This window comes from Eublepharis macularius, chromosome 6 (genome assembly GCF_028583425.1).
Source record: "Eublepharis macularius isolate TG4126 chromosome 6, MPM_Emac_v1.0, whole genome shotgun sequence".
Taxonomy (NCBI): Eukaryota; Metazoa; Chordata; class Lepidosauria; order Squamata; family Eublepharidae; genus Eublepharis; species Eublepharis macularius.
Window position 1 is genome coordinate 83,815,102 of NC_072795.1, and position 21,642 is coordinate 83,836,743.

General features: G+C 43.2%; 1 protein-coding gene across 1 annotated transcript in view; it reads left to right on the forward strand.

Moving 5' to 3' along the window:
- Positions 1-21,642, forward strand: part of GRK5 (G protein-coupled receptor kinase 5) — a 252,430-nt gene that overhangs the window by 153,249 nt on the left and 77,539 nt on the right. The window contains exon 4 of the mRNA XM_054983923.1: positions 10,446-10,523. Within this exon, the coding sequence (XP_054839898.1) occupies positions 10,446-10,523 (78 nt within the window). The remainder of the gene's footprint in view (positions 1-10,445; positions 10,524-21,642) is intronic.

A 21,642-nucleotide genomic window follows, 5' to 3' on the forward strand; every position in this document is an offset into this window, starting at 1 on the left:
TGTCTCGTTTGGTCCTAAAGGCAGACTATCTTAACAGGTCCCTGAGCTCTGCTGAGGTTTGCAGAAACAGTTCTAAGTAGATAAGTAATGGTACTGAGCTGAAACCCTGGGCTCCAGTAATGAGCATCACTTTCCTCTTCCCCGCTCCCCTTCCTGTTCTTGAGCCCTGGGATCCCGTAATGTGCATCAGTTTCTCTTCCCCACTCCCCTTCCTGTTCTTGAGCCCTGGGCTCCGGTAATGTGCGTCGGTTTCCTCTTCCCCACTCCCCTTCCTGTTCTTGAGCCCTGGTGCCAAGAGTATTGGATCTGCTGCAGTTACGGTCAGTATGCTGATGTCTAGAGATGGGCACAGACCGAAGAACGGACCAAAATTTTACACGGACCAGGCTGGTTTGGTGTTTGTGAGCCAGTGAGTCATGGGACACGCCCTTTCTCATGGACATGATGAACTTTGTCTGGTCCATCAGTCTGTTGGTCCATGAAACCAGACATCCTGGCACTGAGAAATCAGTTCTTTAGGCTGTCCTTGAAATACTCCAGTCTTACCCTGAAAACCTTGATAGGCAGCTCTGTCTGCCAACCAGGGAGCTCACATTATTCTCTGTGTGAGCGTTAAGACACAGCGCGGAGCTGCGGTTTCACTTTCCTGCTGGCTTCCCGGCTCAGAGGACCTGCTTGTTGCTGGAATTTTTTTCAGATTGCGCCAGAGGGATGCCTGGGGCTTGTGCTGCAGCAAGACTCTAGGTGGGAACAAGCTTATTGGGTTTCCTTGGCTGTGGGCTCATTCTTGTTTCTCCTTTTTTCCCCCCTTTCAATTCTTATTTGCTTGTGGGGCGGTGGGCTAGCCTAGGACTCTGCCAGTTTCTGCAAGCCAGAGCAAGTCAATTGGCATTTGCGGCTCCTATGTACTGGAAGTTTTCTGGGGGCAGCCGCTTTGGGAGTCTGTAACTTGGACGTCTGAAATGCAATATTGGCCAAGCTTGGAGGGTGGCTGGAGGAGAGCCTGCTGAAGACATGCTGCGAGTTTGGCATCTCTGAGTGTGAAGGAGGCGGTGCTAGGGCCCCCAAAAGTGATGGACCATGGACCAACAAACTGGTCCATGAACCAGTGCGGGTCCATGAATGGTCCATGGTCTATGGTCCATGAAACGCAATGGACCAACCGTCTGTGGCTTTTCCCCAGTCCGTGCTCATGTCTACTGATGACATTAGCTCTGCATTTTTGTGACCAGAGGCAAGATGGCCAATGAATCAAAGAAGAGGTCATCTTAATGCCTCTCAGCTAAATTTACTGTTCATGCTGCTGTTCTTAGTTAGCCTGGATTAATTCAGGCAGTGTGACATAAGACAAAGAGACTGAAAAAGAGCAGTGTTGTTTATGTTGTCTGTTCAAAGTGGATTTCAAGGATGCTCCACTCTAGATCGAGAAAGCTCGACATATTGAAGTAACCGTCTGAGTCTTGAGCTCAGTGCAATAAATAGTCCCATCAGTAAATTCCCAACAGAAATTTATGGTGGGCCAACCGCTGTGGCATTAAATCTCCCTTAGATTGAGGGCGTTGCATGTGGGGACAAAGTTATTAAGGCCTCTGAGAGCCAGGTAAAAATGAAATAGCTGTGCTGATGACTTCAAAATCCACAGTGATCCCAAGCAAATATGCCAAGTCCCTTTGCAGTAATGCTGTCTTGCCCCTTCGTCCTTTGTCGTCTTCTTTGTTTTTTAATGTTCCTAGTGTGATAATGTTGCAGTGTTTCCAGCCAAAATTAAAGATTTGCATTCTTACCCCCTGTATATGCGCTTGCCATGGGGGGGGGGGGTGGAGTTCAGAATCAAGGTCCTCTGAGAAAAATACGTTATTTTTTCAAAGGATGTACAAAGTGCCTTTTTAAAAATGCCTCCTTGTCTGCTCCAGGATCAGATACGTCTGGTCATGCAAAACACACTCTGCAAATGCTAGTGGCTGCCTTTGCATGCTTCTTAAGAGGCATATCTTCATTTGATGGCAAAGGACTACATGTGTTCACAGTACATATATGGGCACCATGCTACAGATACATTCATATCCCCAGGTTAATTCCTGTATAATGGCATATGCTTAAGTACTAAAAAGGTCTCAGATGAAGTATTTTTCTCTCTTTGTGTCCTTCATTTCTGGCATTCAGCCAGAATTTCAGGCAACCTGTAAAACTTGGCTGAAGGTCAAACTATATATGAGTGTCAGATCCATAAACAGATCCCATGGTTTTTTTTTTTCTAAAAAATTGGCAGCCAGGGAGAACTCCATCAACATCGGAGCTGTAAAATGGGGGCATTCCCACAAGGCTTGTCATTTGTTCCTTGTTTCAAGGAACTGGCCCTTATTTACCAGAAAATTGCGGTTGGTGCACCTTATAATTAAGCACATTTTTATCCCACCCTTTCTCCAAAGAGCTCAAGGCTGCATACATCAGTCTCTCCTTCATTTTACCTTCACAGCAACCCTGTGAGATAGGTGAGGCTGAGAAAGAGATGTAGGAATCGTATAATCAGAAAGACTGTTTTCAGTCATCTGCCTGCCACATTCTGTACCAACTGCAGTTTCTGGGCACTTTTCAAAGGGCCACATGCTCTGTCTTGTAATTTAGCCTGACAGTAATCTAGTCTATATATGACAAAGACGTGAGTTTTTTTTATCCTGATTTCCATAAGCATTAATTAGAAACAAGTGATGATTTATTCATTAGGAACTTTGGCCAAAATAATATAGATGGTAGATAATTAAATATGGGGTAGGAGGTTCCTGCCTTAAAAGGCCTTCAGTAGAATCCATGACCAGTTTTTAGACACAATGCAAACAAGGCCTCAGATAGCAGAGAGTTAATTTCAAGACCATTGTCTCTGACCTACTTCTTATTCATCCTTTAAAAAAAATTAAACTTCAAACCCAATTCAGGAGAATCCCTCTAACTGTTCCTTCTTAAAGGTCAGTATTGATTTGTGTTACATAGTGAAAAACCCTGCCCTGTCTGACTGTCACTACTGATGTGATTTGAAATGGCTGTAGGAGAGTCCTCTTCGTAGAATCTAATCTTCAGGCGCTGATTTAAAGGGTTAATTTTTTTAAAAAAAAAACTCAGACTTACTCTGAAGTGGAGACAATGTTTCCCTAATTGATTTTTTGGAAGGAAGGGTTCAGATCAATATCAACCTATAAATCTTAAACTGTAAAATATGGAATTAATATGTCTGTTTGGCTTGGAGGCCTATGATAGAGTCACAGTCACTTACCATCCCTCCAAATCAGCCCCATACCCTGATCAGCCAGCATTATTCTTCCCCAAACCAACCAGACATGCTTGCTAACTACCTCCTTCCCAGGAAATTGCTGGACCCTCATTTTCCACAAAAGCAGTTAACTGCAAGGGAGCAGGGGTTTGTAAATGTCCCTAAATTTCTCATCTAGGTTTTGTCTGTTATTCCCTTAGAGTTAAAAAATGCCATTGCCTGATACCTTTGTCATAAAGCCCCACCACTACACCACATGCACATATGAACATGGCATAGCCCGAAAGGCAGGGAATTCTATTTGAAACGTAATGCTGCTGGGATTTTTTTTTCCAGCGTAAGATTTTAAAAAATTCTGTTCATGTGTGTTAGGGGAACATGGACACAATGCAGCTAACGGAAGGGGGTGGGTTCTAGCTTCTGTGTGCAAGTGTGAGCCTGTATAATTTGAACTGCTGTGCCTATGCTGGATTACTTCCACCAGTCATCTCTTGGCGAAGTTGAATCGATAGGTAGGGTTCAGAGCAGGGTTGGCTAGGTGGCGGCCTTCTTATATTTCTGGGCAGGTTCACAGCTGAAGCAGCCATTTGGGGCACCAAACTGATTGGGGGGCAGCATCATGGGGAAGGCGACAAATGTTACTTGTGCTGTCATCTTCTCCTGCACTGCTGCTGCCAGGGGTCCAGAATGGGCTATTTCTCTTCAGCCTACCTTGGCCCTTGCCTGGGTGGGCTGCATGGGAAGAGGTTACTTAAGCCAGCCCAGCCACGATCCTTTCAACACTCCCTGCCTGCTCATGGTTTGTTTGGTGCAATACAACTATGATAGCGGGGCTCTTGATGCCACTAGTTGGCTCCAGGTTGGAGTGACCAGGCTAGCCGTTGGCAAATGGAGCAGGTAAAAATTTGGAGCTTGAGTCTTCAGGCTTTTTACTCAGGTCCACTTTGCTATATATAGGGTCCAGAATCTTTGAGAGGTACCTATACAATGAGTGATGTGTCTGTTTATCTTATAATCCCATATTTTTCTGCTGTAATTAATAGAGATGAAGAATGCTCTGCTAGAACTGATTTATTCCTATTAAAATTTATTTATTTATTTATTTATTTATTATTTTATTTGTAGTCCACTCTCCCCACACATGGGCTCAGAACGGATTAACAGTATATAAATACAGTATATAAATGATGTAGTTTCCGGTCTCATCCAGAAACTACAATGGGTCCAGAATGCTGTTGCTCGTGTCCTGATGGGTGTTCCATACAGGACGCATATTACACCAATCCTACAGCAGCTTCACTGGCTCCCTGTGGAATTCCAGATCCGTTTCAAGGTGTTGGTTTTAACCTTTAAAGCCCGAAACTGATTGGGACCAGCATACATGAGGGACCGTCTCTCCCAGTATGTCCCCCGGAGAGCGCTTCATTCAGCGGGTAAGAACTTACTGGTGATCCCTAGCCCTAGGGAGGCTCATTTGGCTTCGACCAGGCCCAGGGCCTTTTCGGTCCTGGCCCCAACCTGGTAGAACTCTCTGTCTGAGGACACTTGGGCCCGCCAGGATCTTGTATCATTTCGGTGGGCCTGCAAGACGGAGATGTTCCACCAGGCTTACGGTTGAGGCCAGCGTCAGGACCATTATTGAGCCTCCCACCGGTCTCCGGTCTTCGAGTACAGTTCTGTGTCTGTCTACCTCCTCCTTGTATGCTGAGGGCAGGAATGTGTAGCCAACTATATCAGGTTTTTGTATATATATAATTTTAATTGATGAATTTTATTGTAGAATTTTCTATGCAGTTGTATTTTATGACTGTTGTACCCCATCCTGAGCCCACTTGTGGGGAGGGCAGGTTAAACACTGAATAAACTAAACTAAACTAAATACATATAATAAAACAAAACACTGGCAGCAATTATGTCAATACAGTAAAAATATATTAAAACAGCCCACCTTGCACTCTACAGCTGACATCCTTAAGATCCGTAGGGCAGGGTGGCTGTGATTTAATAAATACAGGTTGGGGTACATATTTCCTGCCTGCCCCCCCGGGAGGGGCCAGTTGAGTGATTCGCCTGCCTCAGGCCCCATAAGCCTAGAGTGTTTTTCACATGCTTAATTTCTTAATGGTATACCCTGCATTTCTGTTTCCAGTTGTGGTGCAGTTGTATTCTGGAGTGCCTTGTGATATTGCTTGGTGACAGGGCATTTAAAATTTCATGACATACAAACTGTGCAGGTGTGGTGTCTTGATAAGCCTCTGTTCTTGGCTTGAAGTAGTTTTAATTAGATATTGTTTGATACAGTTTAGTAATGTTTTGTATTGTTAATTACAGAAAAAAGTACCTTGTGTAGGTTTTAAATTTTTAAGTTAGTTTTACAGCTCAGTTTTAATGTTTTGGGCTTGGCGTACAGCTTAGTCCGCTCCTAACCATATTATTCTGAATCAAGTGAAGTCCCACTTCATTTAACGAAGTCTGCTTCCCAATTTAGATTGGTTAAAATTGCAGTCTAAGAACCAAAGCTGCTAACAGTGAAATTCTAAGCAGAGTTACTCCAGATTAAGCCTATTGAAATCAATGGGCTTAATATGGAGTAACTCTGTTTAGGATCTCTCTGTAAGTCTGTAGTCTAGTATAGACTGGCATTAGCTGCAGTTAATAAGGTTTAACCACGTAGCATTCAATACTGGGGTGTGCTTAATTATATCCTGGTTTGGTGTCTTGCCTAGCCAGACATCATCCTGTGCTGGGCTACCTGTTTCTGGATGGTTGCTCCCTACAGACATAAAGATGATTCCTCATGGGAATACTTCTGAAATGCCTCATGTACCAAAATGCCTCCAGGATTGGCTCTTTGCTTTTGTGTAGGAAAAAAGTGAACACCAGGAAACACACTAGCCAAGTGTCATAATATCCATGAGCACCATATTGGGGAATCACTGTCCTAATGGAAAGTATTGTAGCTGCGTGGGGGGGGGGGGGTTCCATAAGAAGGATAGCATTTTTACAAAACATAAGAAGGAACCAAAAAGATCCTTGTGGCAATGGCACGCAAAGCAGATCCACACAAACGGAGGAATTGCCTACTGTGCATTCCAGCATCCACCCCCTTTATCTCACGTAATGCCCTTCCAGATGGTCTCCCAATTTTCAGGGGTGCTGACAATTGTCGTGTCTTGGATCCAGATCATAGATGCAGAGGAGTTAGCTGTGTTAGTCTGTGGTAGCAAAATCAAAAAGAGTCCAGTAGCACCTTTAAGACTAACCAATTTTATTGTAGCATAAGCTTTCGAGAATCAAGTTCTCTTCGTCAGATGCATGATACAGAGACTGGTCAAATATAGAAGAGGAGGGAGAGAAGGGGAGGAGAGAGAAGAGGCAATTAGGGTTGGGAAAGGGGAGGGTGCAACCAAAACATTTCTTTGCTAGTATATGTAAACATCTCCTTTTGGTGTGTGGATCAGTTGGCTTCAAAGGAGTTTGCCCTGTTAGTTTGTAGCAGCCAAACAGCTAGACCATCCAATTCCAATGCAGTATGAGCCTTCGATAACCACAGCTCTCCTTGCCAGGGCAAACTCCTTTGAAGCCAACTGATCCACACACCAAAAGAAGATGTTTACATATACTAGCAAAGGAATGTTTTGGTTGCACCCTCCCCTTTCCCCCCCTAATTGCCTCTTCTCTCTCCTCCCCTTCTCTCCCTCCTCTTCTATATTTGACCAGTCTCTGTATCATGCATCTGACGAAGAGAACTTGATTCTCGAAAGCTTATGCTACAATAAAATTGGTTAGTCTTAAAGGTGCTACTGGACTCTTTTTGATTTTGGATCCAGATGAATCTTTAAACTTTTCCTCCTTCATGACTTTGAGAAAGAGCCAGAACTGGATAAGCAGTTGGGAAGGTGGATTCTTAGCCCGGCTTAGTTTTTATAGAATTCTACATAGATAGATCTTGCCACTTGGGATGCAAGGACAATTGATGTAAAAATTGTTTCAGTGACCTGTAAGTCAAGTCCTGGATAAGGTCATCATATTTTTACAATGATGAATATGGTGTTAAATAGTTAGTGAAGAGAAGAAACTGGATAATGATTAGGTTATGAATTTATGTTGGACACGATTGCATTTTGAATTACTTTGCTGTGAGACCTGATCAGTATTCTTTGGATCTTTGTATGGCTGCACAGTGCATGGGAAGTTAAATGCAAATGTTTTCACTCTGTATTAAACATATTTTGTAATATCAATAGTCCTTTAATCTTGCTGTAGCCTGCCATCTTCTTTTTACAATGATCATAAATTGTGACAGCTGAGATAAGACTCCAGGTTTTCTAACCTTTTAAAATAGCTGTTTTATCCATGTGGTTTTATTCTTCTGAATGAGTTCAGAAGAGTGGGTGTGGGAGGAAGGAACAATACTTGTTAAGATGCTATAAACATTCTTGACTGCTCATGCTTTCAAGAGGCAAAATGACCTGTAGTCAGATATTATCTAAATGGCCAGGAAATTGGATGAAAGAACTCTGCAAAATCCTCTGTATTCATCTTTTGCTGCATATAATTGGTTCATCTCCATAGACTTCTGGCACAGCAAAGGCAGCAGTCCTGTAATTTAACAGTCTGTGAATTTCTCATCTAAAGTATGGTTTCCTAAAGTTTATTTCATAGGCTGCTTCCACACTTTGGTGATTCTCTGTGTAAAGCTCATTGCCATATCAATGCAAAGGCATCCACCTGGCAGTTTTCTTGGCAGTCTTCCTTGCACTTTCCTGGTCTCAGCTCTTCTCTTTGCAACTGCCCTTTGCCCCTTTCATTACATATATATGTGAAAGCCATTTCTGTGCAATGAAAAGGGTTAAAGATATATTTTAAATGGAAACTGGGAAATCAAGAGATAGATCATTATAACACTATAGCGCTATGTTAGCTGGCAATTTTAAAAAGTCCAGTAAAGCCCTCCAGGTGACACTGAGGCAAAGAAACTGGTACCATTGTAAGTACAAGACCTATAAAAGTGTGCACCTTCCCATCCACAGACCGTACAAATGTTCATGGACTGTGATCTTTTTGAAAACATCATACCAAACCAGGTGTGGGAAAGATTGCAGGAAGGGAAGGAGTACTTGGAAAGTGGGCAAATGATATGATGATATGTAGACTCCCTCCCACCCCCAATGCTCAGTTTGGAAAGTGGGCAAATGATATGATGATATGTAGACTCCCCCCCCCCCAAATGCTCAGTTTGGGTGCCAGACAAGAGCAAGCCCTCTATGTGGAAGCAGCCATGGTTGCCATTTTAAAAAAGCAAAATCTAATTGTTTTCGCTGCAATATTAAGGCACCTCACAAAGTAACAACAGCTGATGTCTGGCTTATATGTGCCCTTCTGAGGCAGTACAAACATGGTACATCTCAGTTTGATTGAAGTGAAGTGTTTTGGGGATGACCATGTCTCTCTCTCCCCCCCACCCCCATACTCTGGCTAATTATTCTGGACGAAGGGATTTCTGTTGGCGAAATAACAGAGGAACTGGTTAAATCTTCCATTTTCCATGCCAGAGCACTATCCTCAATCCAGACTGGACCCCTAGTGATTACTTTTTATGTTTAAAGAGTGTTGGGAAATCAAACAATGGATCTCCAACATAATGTGTAGCTTACCCAGGTCGAAACCTGCTCACCAAGAGCATTTCTTCACATTTGCCGCTATCAGCTTGCTCTTTGTGGATCAACACATGTGTGGTACCACCATTTCTGTATCAGGCAAGGTTCTATGTTTTTGAAATAGATTAGGTTTATAAAATTAGGTGGTTGTGTTGGTCCAGAGAAAAATTCCAAAAACAAAAATCATGTAATGTCTTGTTTCTAGGACCAACTGAAATATTACCAGAAAACTTGTGTGCAAATTTCAAATTCTCAAAAACTCTTTATTAGGCTGGATGAAAAGAAAAGAAATTATATGCTGTGGCTAATTAGAAAAGGGATAGAAAACAAAATTGTCAATATCATAATGCCCTGTTGGCATCTATGATGTGGCCACATGTAGAATTCTGTATACAATTCTAGTCACCATATCTCAAAGGATGTTGTAGCTCTGGAAAAGGTGCAGAAAAGGACAATCAAAATTGATCAAAGGTGTTTGCAGCATCTGACCTATGAGGAAAAAGTGTAGGTTTTTAAGTTGGAGAAAAGACTACCAAGGGAGCTGTCATACAGGTTAAAAATTTAGTCATGGGGTGGAGAAAGTGAATATAGAGAACTTTTCTTCCTTTCCCAAATTACTAAATCTCATAGATTCCAAATGATGTAGGTGGAAGATTCAGGAAGGATGAATGGAAGGACTTTTCACTCAATGAGAGAGATGTTGGCCAGATGACTTTACTTCTCTATCAGCATAAGAGTCCACATTCACTACAATGAGGAACCAGCCTTTGTGTCTTGTTAAGGGCATAGCTTGCTTCCCATTACTGAAGATGGTTGAATTATTTGTATAATCTGTTTCAGGTAGATAGCTTATACCCTGAAAATCATGTTGTCTCTAAAGTGCCACTGGTCTCAAATCCTGTTGAAAAATCTGTGTGTGCATTACTATAGACCACACAGGGAGACATTGCTTCCTTAGCTTACAAAGTACAAAAACTAGTACTAGGGGGAGTCGTTTACCATGTTTTATGAGATTTTGCAAGTCTTCTGCCATGTAAGCTCTGCCACCCATTCCAACCCTTGTCTATCATGCGGGCCGCCAAAGGAGGAGCTTGCATGTCATATGGCTCTTCGAGGAATAAATCCAGAGGAGAGAGGTTGTGACTCAGTGGTAAAGCATCTGCCATGCATGCAGAAGGTCAACGATTCAGCCCTGGTACCCCCCAGTTAAAAGGATTAGATTGTAGATGATGTGAAAAACCTCTGCTTGACACCCTGGAGAGCTGCTCCCAGTCTCAATAGACAATATCGACCTTCATGGATCAAGGGTCTGATTCAGTATAAAGCAGCTTCACGTGTATGTGCACACAGTCACAGAAAAGAGAGCACATGCAGAGGGCTTGCTCACAGTCTGCTTAATACAAAACTGAACTGTTCTGGGATCAGATTGTCCAGAGGTCTGATGTTTGCTTTTTTAAGAAGTTAAGTACCAGTGGAAGGCCACAATCAGATGTAAAACACATTTTCATTTTCTTTTCCAGGCAGAATATGAAGTTACTCCAGATGAAAAACTGGGAGAGAAAGGAAAAGAAATTGTGATGAAGTACCTCATCCCAGAGGTAAGGCATGCTTGATAAGTAGTACTAAAGAAATAGAGGAAGAGCGCTGCAGTCAAGATCTTGGTATCTGTCTAGCAGCTACTTGTACATTAATTGCAGGGGGGGAAATTGATCTTTAGGTTTTTAAAAAAAATCGTATGGTACAGACATCCTGGGATTATACTACTCTACATGGGAGCCCCGTGACTGAACGCTCTCCCATGTTGAAGCAATCCTGCTTATGCAGAGTTAGCATGTCAGGAAGAAGAGTGGTGGCCTTGTCCCTTGTATGCTAGTTCTCTCTGTGCAGGAAGTTTTAGATAGGCTACCATTTCCCCAAAGGGGAGGTGAAATTGACAGAGCCTTCAGGGTGGCAAAGATGAAATTAAATCCTCTGAGGAGCAATCTCCACTAGATCTGTCTTTTTAAACTACACTTCTCAGCTAACATTGTGTCTCCCTACACTTGAGCAACCCCCTGTAAGATGTCTTGTGTAGAGAGACTCTTAAGATGTAAGGTCACAAAACTTTCCAATTATCAAGATTTAAAATGGGAAAATACACAGGGCAAGACAATAACTGCACCCCAAAAGCCCATATGTTCAAAATATATTGGGCCTTCTAATATTATCTTGTATCATTTGAGGGTCTGCTAAACTTTTTTGGTATTTGATCTACTGTTGCTCCATTCTCATATTGCTGCACTTCCTCCTGTACAGATGGGCCATGGGCTCTGTGCTATGTAAATAGAAAGGTCTTAAATGTTCTTATTGTTGGTGGGGGAGTGGAGAGCAAGTGAAATTATTTTTTGTTTATCTATTTAGATTGTTTATACTCTTTTTCTGTTTTATATAGCGCTAAAGATAAGTAACAACACAGGCTTAAACAAACAAGCTTTAAGAGCTTCACAATTAAAACACCTGAAAATTGCCTCCAAGTCAGATCAGATAGTAACATGCATCACAGTCCTAGCCAAAGAAATCATTAACAATGCAATAACAAAAGCCAACAGCAATAGTAAAAAGTAGCAGCATAAAAAGGAATTTTCCTCAACCACAATGCTTTCTGATACAGAAATGTTTTCATCAAAATTAGAAGGGAGGAAACCAGGAACACCTGAAGTTGGGCCTTTCAGCTGAATATTAACAGCTGAAAGGCCCAACTTACTTGGTTGTCTTCCATAGTCAGCATGGGCATGTAGAGCTGGGACCCAGCAGAAGATCTTAGCTCATGGAGCAGCGAAGATCTTCTGGGATCCAACACTATGTACCCATGCTGACTATGACAAGCAAGTAAGTTGGGCCTTTCAGCTGTTAATACTCAGATAATGAAATTCGTTGCCCCAGCAGTATGCCTGACTCCCTCCCTTCTAACTTTAATGTAAACATTTCTATCTCTTTTTATGCTGCTACATTTTATCATTTCTGTTGGCTTTTGTTATTGTATTGTTTTGAATGAAGTACTGTTTTGAAGCAGGATTTCTTCCATTGGGCTCAAAAAAAATCTGATTAACAGTCTAATACTGGTGTTATGTGCTCCCTATGGTAATTTCCATAAGAACTGCCCGAGGGAAGCACACACCCCTCCACAATAGGCTGCTCACCTAACCCTAGATTGCCTCTGTCACCAGGTATCTGGATTCAGTTTCAGTTTGTTTACTTGGATCCTTCAGTGCTTCCAGATGATGGTTTCCAAAATTAAGTATGGTTTTGATCATACCTATCAAAAACTGTCATGCAGAAAGAAAGAAACTAACTTCTATACTTGTAATTCACTCTGAAACAGACAGTAAAATAAGTGAGGATCACAGAGTTTAATCTCCTTTTTTCTATTCCTTTTTATTTTTTATTTTAAGAGAACACCAAAAATACATCAGAATAAGCAGGAACTATCTTTCGATAATAATCTTTTTCTTCCACCCCATTGCCAAAATAATCTCCCTACTTCCAGCAAATACACAGTCAATTGTATAGAGCAGGGGTGGCCAAATGGCAGCTCGCGAGCTGCATGTGGCTTTTCAAGCCTTATTTAGCGCCTCCCAGAAGCTTGCAAGTTCACTCCTCCCCCAGGCTCCTTTAAGGGGCAGAGTGGACCAGCCGCTCTCCCAATCTATGCACCCGGCGTGCTTCCTCTTTCCCAATGCTGGAGCAAGGAAGGGGCGGGCCAGGGCCGAGGACAGCCCACCCTCCCTTGCCATGCCAGGCACTCCTGTGCAGGCACTGAGCTTTGCCAGCCCCATGCTTGCAGCGAGTCCCCTTGGGGGGAAGGGAGGAGCGAAGAAGTGGTGAGGAAGCGCCAAGGCAGAGGTGGCCCAGGACTTCCTGCTTGCCAGCTTACTCCTGAGTAGGCAAGTGCGCAGCTGGCGAGAGCCGCTCATGGCATGAAGTGCAGCTTGCGCCGGGGTGCTTTTGCATGGGTGGAAGCCCCATTCGTTGCACGGAGGACTGGTTCACCCATAAGTATGTGCAGGACAGATGGGATGGAGGGGCAGGGAGTGCATTTGCTTCAAAGGACATGTGCTTGCTTTAAGATTGTGTGGCTCCACTTTTGTGATCCTTCCTTCCTTCCTTGATTTCTTTCTTTCTTTCTTCCTTTCTCTTTCCTTCTTTCCATTTCTTTCTTCCTTTCTCTTCTTTCCATCTCTTTCCTTCTTTCCTTCCCTGCCTTCCTTCCTTCCTTTTTACTTTTTTCCATATCTTTCCAAGCCTTCCTTCCTCTTTTCTTCTTTCCATACCTTTCCATTTCTTCCTTCCGTTTCTTCCTTCCATTCCTTCTTTCCTTCCTCTTTACTTCCTTCCATATCTTTTCAGACCTTTCCAAATCTTTCTTTCCCTTCCTTCCTTTCTCTTTACTTCTTTTCATATCTTTTCATATCTTTCCATGTCTTCCTTTCATGTATTTCTTTCCTTCTTTCCCTTCCTTTCTTCCTTCCATATCTTTCCATGTCTTCCTTCCTTCCTTCCTTCCTTGTCTTCCTTCCTTCCTTCTTTTCATGCCTTCCTTCCTTGTCTTTCTTTCCTTTTTCATCCTTCCTTCTTTCCATATCTTCTTTTTTTGTCTTTTCCTTTTTTCCATGTCTTTCTTTCTGTCTTTTTCTTCCTTTCTGTCTTTCCATGTCGTTCCCTCCCTCCCTTTACTTTTTTCCTTCCTTCTTTCTTTCCATGTATTTCCTATTTTCAATAAAACATCGGGGTTGCCAGGTCCAACTCAAAAAATACCTGGGGTCTTTGGGGGTGGAGCCAGAATACTTTGGAGGTGGTGCCTTGCAAGGATGACATCACTTTTTGTGATGTCACTTCCTGGTCAAAGGTCAGGTGGTAGTTCTTCCCAAGCTCCACCCCTTCTGATGATGTCACTTCCAGCACACTGTGCCAAAACCCCACCCCTTGCTGTGATGTCACTTTCAGGGCACTCCCCCAAACCCGCCTCTTCCTCTGAAGTCACTTCAGTGCATCATGTCTTGTGGCTCTCAAATATCTCAGGTTTATTCTGTGTGGCTCTTACATTAAGCAAGTGTGGCCACCCCTGGTATAGAGTCTATTTCTCTATTCGGATCTCTCGAACAGATGGTTGTGATGGTCATAAAGTTCACTACTGGGCTTTGCATGCCCCAACACACAGTAGCCGTATGCAGATGTTCCAATCACATGGATAGTCATCACATGGGGAGGGTGAGCAGGCATCCCCCCCACTTCAACATGATGACAAAGTGATCCGCATGAGGCATCTGCAAAGGTGATGTGCCCATATGCACACACTCTCTCCTCATGATCAGCAATATTCATCGCTGATCACAAGGAGGAGGTGTATATGTGGGCACGGCCTCCACACCGTCACCCATGCAGACCACTCAGCAATGACATGCCAGTTCACCCCCCCCCCAGTGTGGTGACTGCCCGCATGATTGGGATATCTGCATAGGGCTACAGTATGCCAAGATTTAAGACTGAAATCTTCAGTTAACTTTAGTTTGTCTTAACATCTTGTGGTCTTGGCATCCAATGATCTTCAGTTTGTCCTTCCTCATTTTAATGCCTATTTTAGGATAAATGCAGATGCTTTGACAAACTGAAGTTTGTTTCTTTTCCAGTAATCACAGTTCATAATCAGGGGTTAATCTTGGTTAAGAATTCCACATATTGGGTAAGAAACAAACTTCAGTTTGTTTAGGTCCCCATACTTGGATGACAAAACAAACCGGTTAGTTGACACTAGAGATGGGCACAAACCGAAATACGAACCAAAGTTCATGATGAACCAGGCCGATTTGTGGTTTGCGAACCAGCGGTTCGTCAGTGCCCATTTCTTACAAACCGCCACGAACTTTAGGCTGGTTCGTTTTTTGGTTTGTCACTACAGACAGCCTGGCACCAATCAATCAGTTTCCTAGGCAACTGGGGATGGACATCCTGCAGACCTTCTGCTGGCCTAGAAGTGGCCTTCTGCTGGTCCGGAAGTGACCTTCTGCTGTCCCAGAAGTAACAATTTGATGACCTGGGTGTGACATTTTCACGAACCAAACAAACGAATTCATGAACCGGGGCAGGTTTGTGAAAGTTTGTGGTTCATGAAATGCGACGAACCGCATGGTTCGTTTTTTCCCAGTTTGTGCCCATCTCTAGTTGACACCATACATCTTCAGTTTCAGCATGCTATGTGATGGAAGATGGAAGAGGAAGGAAAAGCATGAGCCTGGTGATTTATCAAGTCCATAGCCATCTCCAGCAAACTGTGGTTTGGTGGTGATTTCTGAATGAAGCTTTTGTGCCCAGATTATTAATCTTTAATTGAATTTCTTTATCTCACTTCACAGCTGTATCACTGGTACATACAAATAAAAGGTAGTGGGGATACAAAAACAGAAAAGATAAAATGGGGGATACTCCTGTACGTGTTCATCTTTAAGGAACAATCAGGAATAACAAATATAATTAGTAGCCAAGAGCCAAAGCATTTGAGTAAATAGATCCCCTTTTTGTGAATCTTGTCTTTTGTAAACACTCTACTCATTAGAAACCAAATTTACCATTACTCACCACACAATTCTGGATTTCCTGGAGTATCTTGACTCTTTCTCAGCAAATAACTTCTGACAGTTGTTAATGTAGAATAAAGACTGCTGAAATGAAGTACCTTGCTGAAGTCCTATACTGCCAATTATCCCAATTGTCAAGTTTATTGTAAGTTTGCTGCAAACCATTCCCACATTCTAATTCATAATTCTAAAATTAACTTGCTTAGTTGTCTTGGATCAAAAACTCTCCAAGATCCTATCAAGTGGGTGACATGAGTCTTGCATTCACCATATCTCCAGCAACCTGAATTCGATAACTTTTTTGTCTTAAGAGAACAGAGAGCCAGTTTTTTGTAGTGGATAAGAGCGTGGGATTCTAATCTGGAGAACCAAATTTGATTCCCACTCCTCCACTTGAAGCCAGCTGGGTGATCTTGGGTCAGTCACAGCTTCTAGAAGCACTCTCAGCCCCACCCACCTCACAGGGTGATTATTGTTGTGGGGATAATAATGACATACTTTGTAAACTGCTCTGAGTGGGTGTTAAATTATCCTGAAGGGCGGTATATAAATCAAATGATGTTCTTATTATTATTAGTAGTAGTAGTATTGAGGAGTTGTAGATACAGCATCAAGCATCTCCACAAAACAAAAACCGAAAAGAAGAGTAGGCTGTGCTAAAAATGAGCAGGCATCTGGGTCATAGATGGTTTTATAAATGAGTGCATTCCCAGTTTTTTTCTAGTCACATTTTAAGTATGCTTCCCAAAAAAATAAAAATAAATACTGCAAGTTCAGTGTTTGCGGCGAAATCTCCTTTCCTGATCCAGATTTTCTAATAAAGTGTTCCGCTCCCTCCCCAGACTTGATGGGGTTAAACCAGATGGGCAACATCTGGTTTAAAAAAGGATCATACTGAAATTTGATGCATAGTTAGTTGTAAACAAAGATCTCTTTGATCTGCATGTAGGTATTACTTCCAGTAATAAAATGGGTAAAGGTAGGTTGTCTCCAAGCTAAGCTAACTCAAGAACCCTCTGGGTTAGTAGGTAGTTTTGAAATAATTTAAATAAATAATCTGCCTTGCTGGTTTAATCTCATCTTTAAAGAACAATGTTTCCCTATTCTCAAACTGTTGCTTTATGTCAAGATCATATTCTGTCCACAAGAAGGATTATATTGAGAATTGACACCTCCCAGCCAAGATACAGCACTCTAGCTCAGCAACCACAGATTGCTTTTGACAGTTTCCTTCCCTTAGGACTGAAGCAATTTTGTGTTATTCTTACAGTGCAGGGAGGGGGGTGGAGAGGAGAACTAAGGCCAAACCCTTCCCTTTGTATCCAGCAGTCCCTGAGGCGGCTTTATTCTAGATTAAGGGTCATTACTCTTGGGTAGGCTCAAGCACTAACAGCTGTTTGGGGAGTAGAGCAGCATTTGTGAAGCTCTGTTTCAGATCTTTGATGCTCCTGTTGGAAGTATACGTGTTTAGGTGTATCCACTAGATGGCATTCCTAGCAGGGCATGGGATCTCATCTGGGTAAACCGTAGCTGTAGGCAATAAAGATTGTCTCTTGGTTTTTTGTTAATTCACTGATTGCTCTTAGCCTTCTTGCAGAAGTCTCTGGCAATGAATGCTGGGTTTTGAGTGTATGAACTATCCTCAGCTTTCAGCTTCCTGAAGTCTCCAAAAGGATCCCATGATCATTGCTTGGATTCTTTTACACCCAAAACATGTTTGACCCTGGGAACAATGTGTTACTTTTTAAAAAATGTCCTATTTAAATTTTAAATGATACAATATGTTTTGGCAAGAGAAAAGGGAGATTTTTGCTTTGTTTTGTTTACTCAACAGTTTTCCTACCATAAATTTTTCATTGGTTTATGTTTTCTCTCAGGGAGCTCTTTGGAACTGGTTTTCACTTATTTAGTCTGGTTAATGTCAAATGCAGGGGGATGTAAAGCCACTGCTGCGAGTTGCCACTACCCAACTGAGTTTTATTTTACCAAGGTGGCACTTTACTTCATGGTTGCAACTGTACACTAATGAGGGATGCATACTTAATAGATAAGGACAGATGGGCTGCTTTTCCTCATTTAATAATAATTATAACTGTGCTTATAATATACTGCCTTCTAGACAGATTATTACCCTATTCAGAGCAATGAAAAAAGTCAGCATATTATTATCCCCACAATACAGTTCAGGAGCTGGGGTTGAGAGGAGTGGCTTACCCAGAGCCATGTGCAGCTCATGACAGGAGTGTCATTCATACCATCGGAGTGCTGATTTTCAGCCCAACCCTTTAACCACTATGCTACACATTCCTTTATTCATACACATACTTTTCCCCTGATGCCATAGTTTATCTAGCTGGGTTGAATTTTGGTTATGTCCCAGTCCTGCAGTGGCTTTCTGTCCAGACGCTGGCCCCGACAGCAGCCTGCCCCAGACCCTGGGAGACTCCATCCTGCATCCGGGAGGAGCGAGGCGCCCCCAACTTACCAAGCTGCTGTAGGGAGCAGCAGCAGAAAGTCTGGCCCGCAGCAAATCTGCCCGCAGGGCTCCTGGAGCAGTGAGGAAGCAGCACCACAGCACCAACACTGGAGAGCATCAGAGAAGGATGAAGGCAGGCAGGACTGGATAGAGCCAACAGCTCACTGGCAGCCGCAGCATCAGGGCCAAAGGGCTGCTGAGGAGGAGACAGGAGCTCACGCGTGACTCAGGTGCAGCCTGGCGGAGCCTCAATGCCAATGGCCCGTATGGAGACAGGGTGGCAGTGAAACAAGCATCAAGTGGTGGAGGCCACCTGGGGGGATGGTTGAGGCCACTCCCAGGCCAGTGATGGGCCAGGAAGAGGAGTCTAGCAGGCAAGTGAATTGCTACCTATAGCCTGGCAACTGGGTAGGGCCTGGGGGTGGATGTGGTTATGGGAGGGGAAATAAAAGAGGGGCTCTGGAGCTGAGCCAGGAAGAAGATGCTGGGGAAGTGTTGGCTGGTGAGAGCAAGAGAGAGAGAGAAAGGAGAGAAAACACCCCCTGGAAGAGAGCAAGATGAGTCAGTGAAGTAACCAGGCCCCATCAGGCTCTCTTTCTGAGGCCCAGCAGAGCTCCTGGTGGGGAAGGAGGCGAGAAGTCAGGATGGAGGAAAGCTGGCAGGTGGCTCTGATAGGTGAGGGGCATGACAACATGGTGGAGGATGTAGGCATTCAGCACGCCCTTGGATCCCCATCCTGGCTGGCTGGACCAGCAACCACCTAGTGCTCCAGCCTGCGATCCTGGCCAGTCCATGAAGCGAAGAGTGACCATCCTCTCTGACAAACCCCAGCAGCTCTAACACAACATGCCACAGCCGGTCATCATGGATTTATCACAGTTCAGCCAATGGATGGCAGAGCATCAGGCAAGGTTCCTGAAGGACATTAGGACTCAGCACCAGGAGACCCAGGCTACTTTGGTGCAGGATTTGTGCTGGGCCTTAGTAATCAGTCACAACCCCATGGACGCAGGCCCTCCAGCAGGAGCTGGGGGAACCAGACACCCCCTTGCCCTTCCACCTGGCAAAAATGGAGCCCAACAATGACATTGACACATTCTTCAAGGCCTTTGAAAGGGCAGCAACAGCAGTGCTATGACCCTAGGCACAGTGGGTGCTTATCATCAGGCCATACCTTATGGGGGAAGCCCAAGCTGCACTAAAAGCCCATGTCCAAGGAAGTAAAGGTAAAGGTAGTCCCCTGTGCAAGCACCGAGTCATTACTGACCCATGAGGGAACATCACATCATGTTTTCTTAGCAGACTTTTTACGGGGTGGTTTGCCATTGCCTTCCCCAGTCATCTACACTTTAACCCCAGGAAACTGGGTACTCATTTTACCGACCTGGGAAGGATGGAAGGCTGAGTCAACCTTGAGCTGGCTATCTGAACCCGGCTTCCGCCAGGATTGAACTCAGGTTGTGAGCAGAGCTTGGACTGCAGTACTGCAGCTTACCACTCTGCACCACAGGGCTCTATGGTGACTGGTCCAAGGGCACTGATTATAAGAAATTGAAGAAGGGAGTACTGACTAGTATGAAATCACACTAGAGTCCTACCACCAGAAGTTTAGGTCCCTTGCCTACAAACGGACAGATCGCCCCAAGGCCGTAGTTGCTTCCCTAGGAGATGCAGCCTACCACTGGCTGCAGCCAACAGCATACTGGGAAAAGCGGATCATTGTCCAGGTTGTGCTAGAGCAGCTGCTGCAAGTCATCCAGGCAAGGAACTCAGTCATATGCAGCAAGCCAGGTGCTGATTTCACTGGCAGATAAATGTAAATACATTGTTTTTGATTTTACATTGTTTCATTCATTGGAAATGTGCCACTGCTTGTTTCTGAGAAGAGATTTTAAAGCAAAAGGGGTTGTCTTGGAGAAGGAAGCTTAGACCCCTCAGTTATTCTGACTTTACCTTAGGGATCATGAACATTGATTTTAAATGGAGAGAAAGAAAGGAAAAAGTTGGGAAATTATGAATGAACTGAAAGGAAATGTGTGATAAACCCTGAGAGGCAGGGCAGCACCGGAAGGCAAGGTGTTGAGGACATTTGACTTGGGTGCAGGTTTGTGAGGTGGTGACACTGCAAATCCAAGAAAGTCAAAGTCAAATGCATCCTTTTTCACTTATCAATTCAGCAAATACTTTAGTGGTTTCAAATTTAGCTTCCAATGTAGAATCAAATCCCAAAGAGGTGCCTGACACATTTATAGCAAAAGTTGTTGGGCCGCCATTTTACCTTGCACTGTAAATTTTTCCACAACTATAAAAAGTTAGAAGCATATCAGTATATTAAGCCCAGGGTTTTTTAAAAAAATTATATATATTGTCTCTGCACAGCACACCATTTTCAGCTTGCTTGTCTGAGTGAGATGCTGTCCCTGTTTCAAACGAATCATTAGCTCATGGTCTTCTCTCCCTTCCACAACTGCTTGTGATCTTTTTTCTGAGAGCTGTATAATGGCAAATTGATTGGAAATTGCTGTTAAGACTCTTCCAGTGTGCCATTAAGGCTAATTTTTGGACTCCGCTGGGTATTAAAAACATTACTGAATAGCAGAGCTGATATGCATTCTTAGTGGAATTAATGTACTTCATAGGTTTTGGGGGGGAAATGACTGTAGACGCTTTATGATCTGAATTCCTCCTTTTAAGGAGATGGGCATTAATGTTTGCAGGAGGTGGACTCTGCTGTAAAGAAGGAGGGTTAGGAAAAAGCATCAAGTAGTTTGTTCAGTGATAAATCGCCCTTTGTTTTTGCAAACAATGGTAGGATGAGGAAGGAAGAACTTATTCTTCGGAAAGGGAAATTCCTTGATTTTTCCCACTTGCGCACCAGCTGAAGAATACATAATTTCTTTGTTTTAGAGAATTAGATTTTAGAGAGTTCCAGAGGAGGAAATTACCATTATATTAACAAGACAGTTATCTTTCATAGGTATTATCATCCATGTAAATGCACCAATAATTTGTAGTGATATAGATTGTAATAACGGTAAAAAGAGTTAACTATAGGCATGGTATGGCCTAAAGGCAGATGAATACAGGGTTTGGGGGGCTCCAGCTTCACAAGCCACACAAGGGCAGTAGCACCCTGATGCTACTGTACTGGCTACTGCCACGTAGTGAATGATCTGAGCAGTGCCTTCCATTTTAAGTACCCTCTTAAAGTTCCTCACCATAGAATTAATGTGTACAAAATGTACATATTGTGCTTACGGTTTCTTTAAAACATTTGGGGAGTCAGTGAGTGCCATAACCATCAATACCTGTAGCTATAGCTGTACTCTGATGGTGATACAAATTAGTCCGTATCAATTTCTGCTTGTGATGTGCTATAGGATGCCATGTTCCGTATCAATTTCTGCTTGTGATGTGCTATAGGATGCCATGTTCCTTTCTTTCTTGTGTAATGAAAATCCCAGGAAACAAAAATACACATATTTTGGTTTCTTTGGTTGAAGGAGATCACAGGAATCTCTTAGGGTGTCTTCAGAATTTCTTCAGAATTCTTCAGTCAATTTGCTTGTAATGTTCAAATAGAATGCAGGTGTAGCCAAAGAGGCACTCCTACAGTGCAGCAGATCTGCT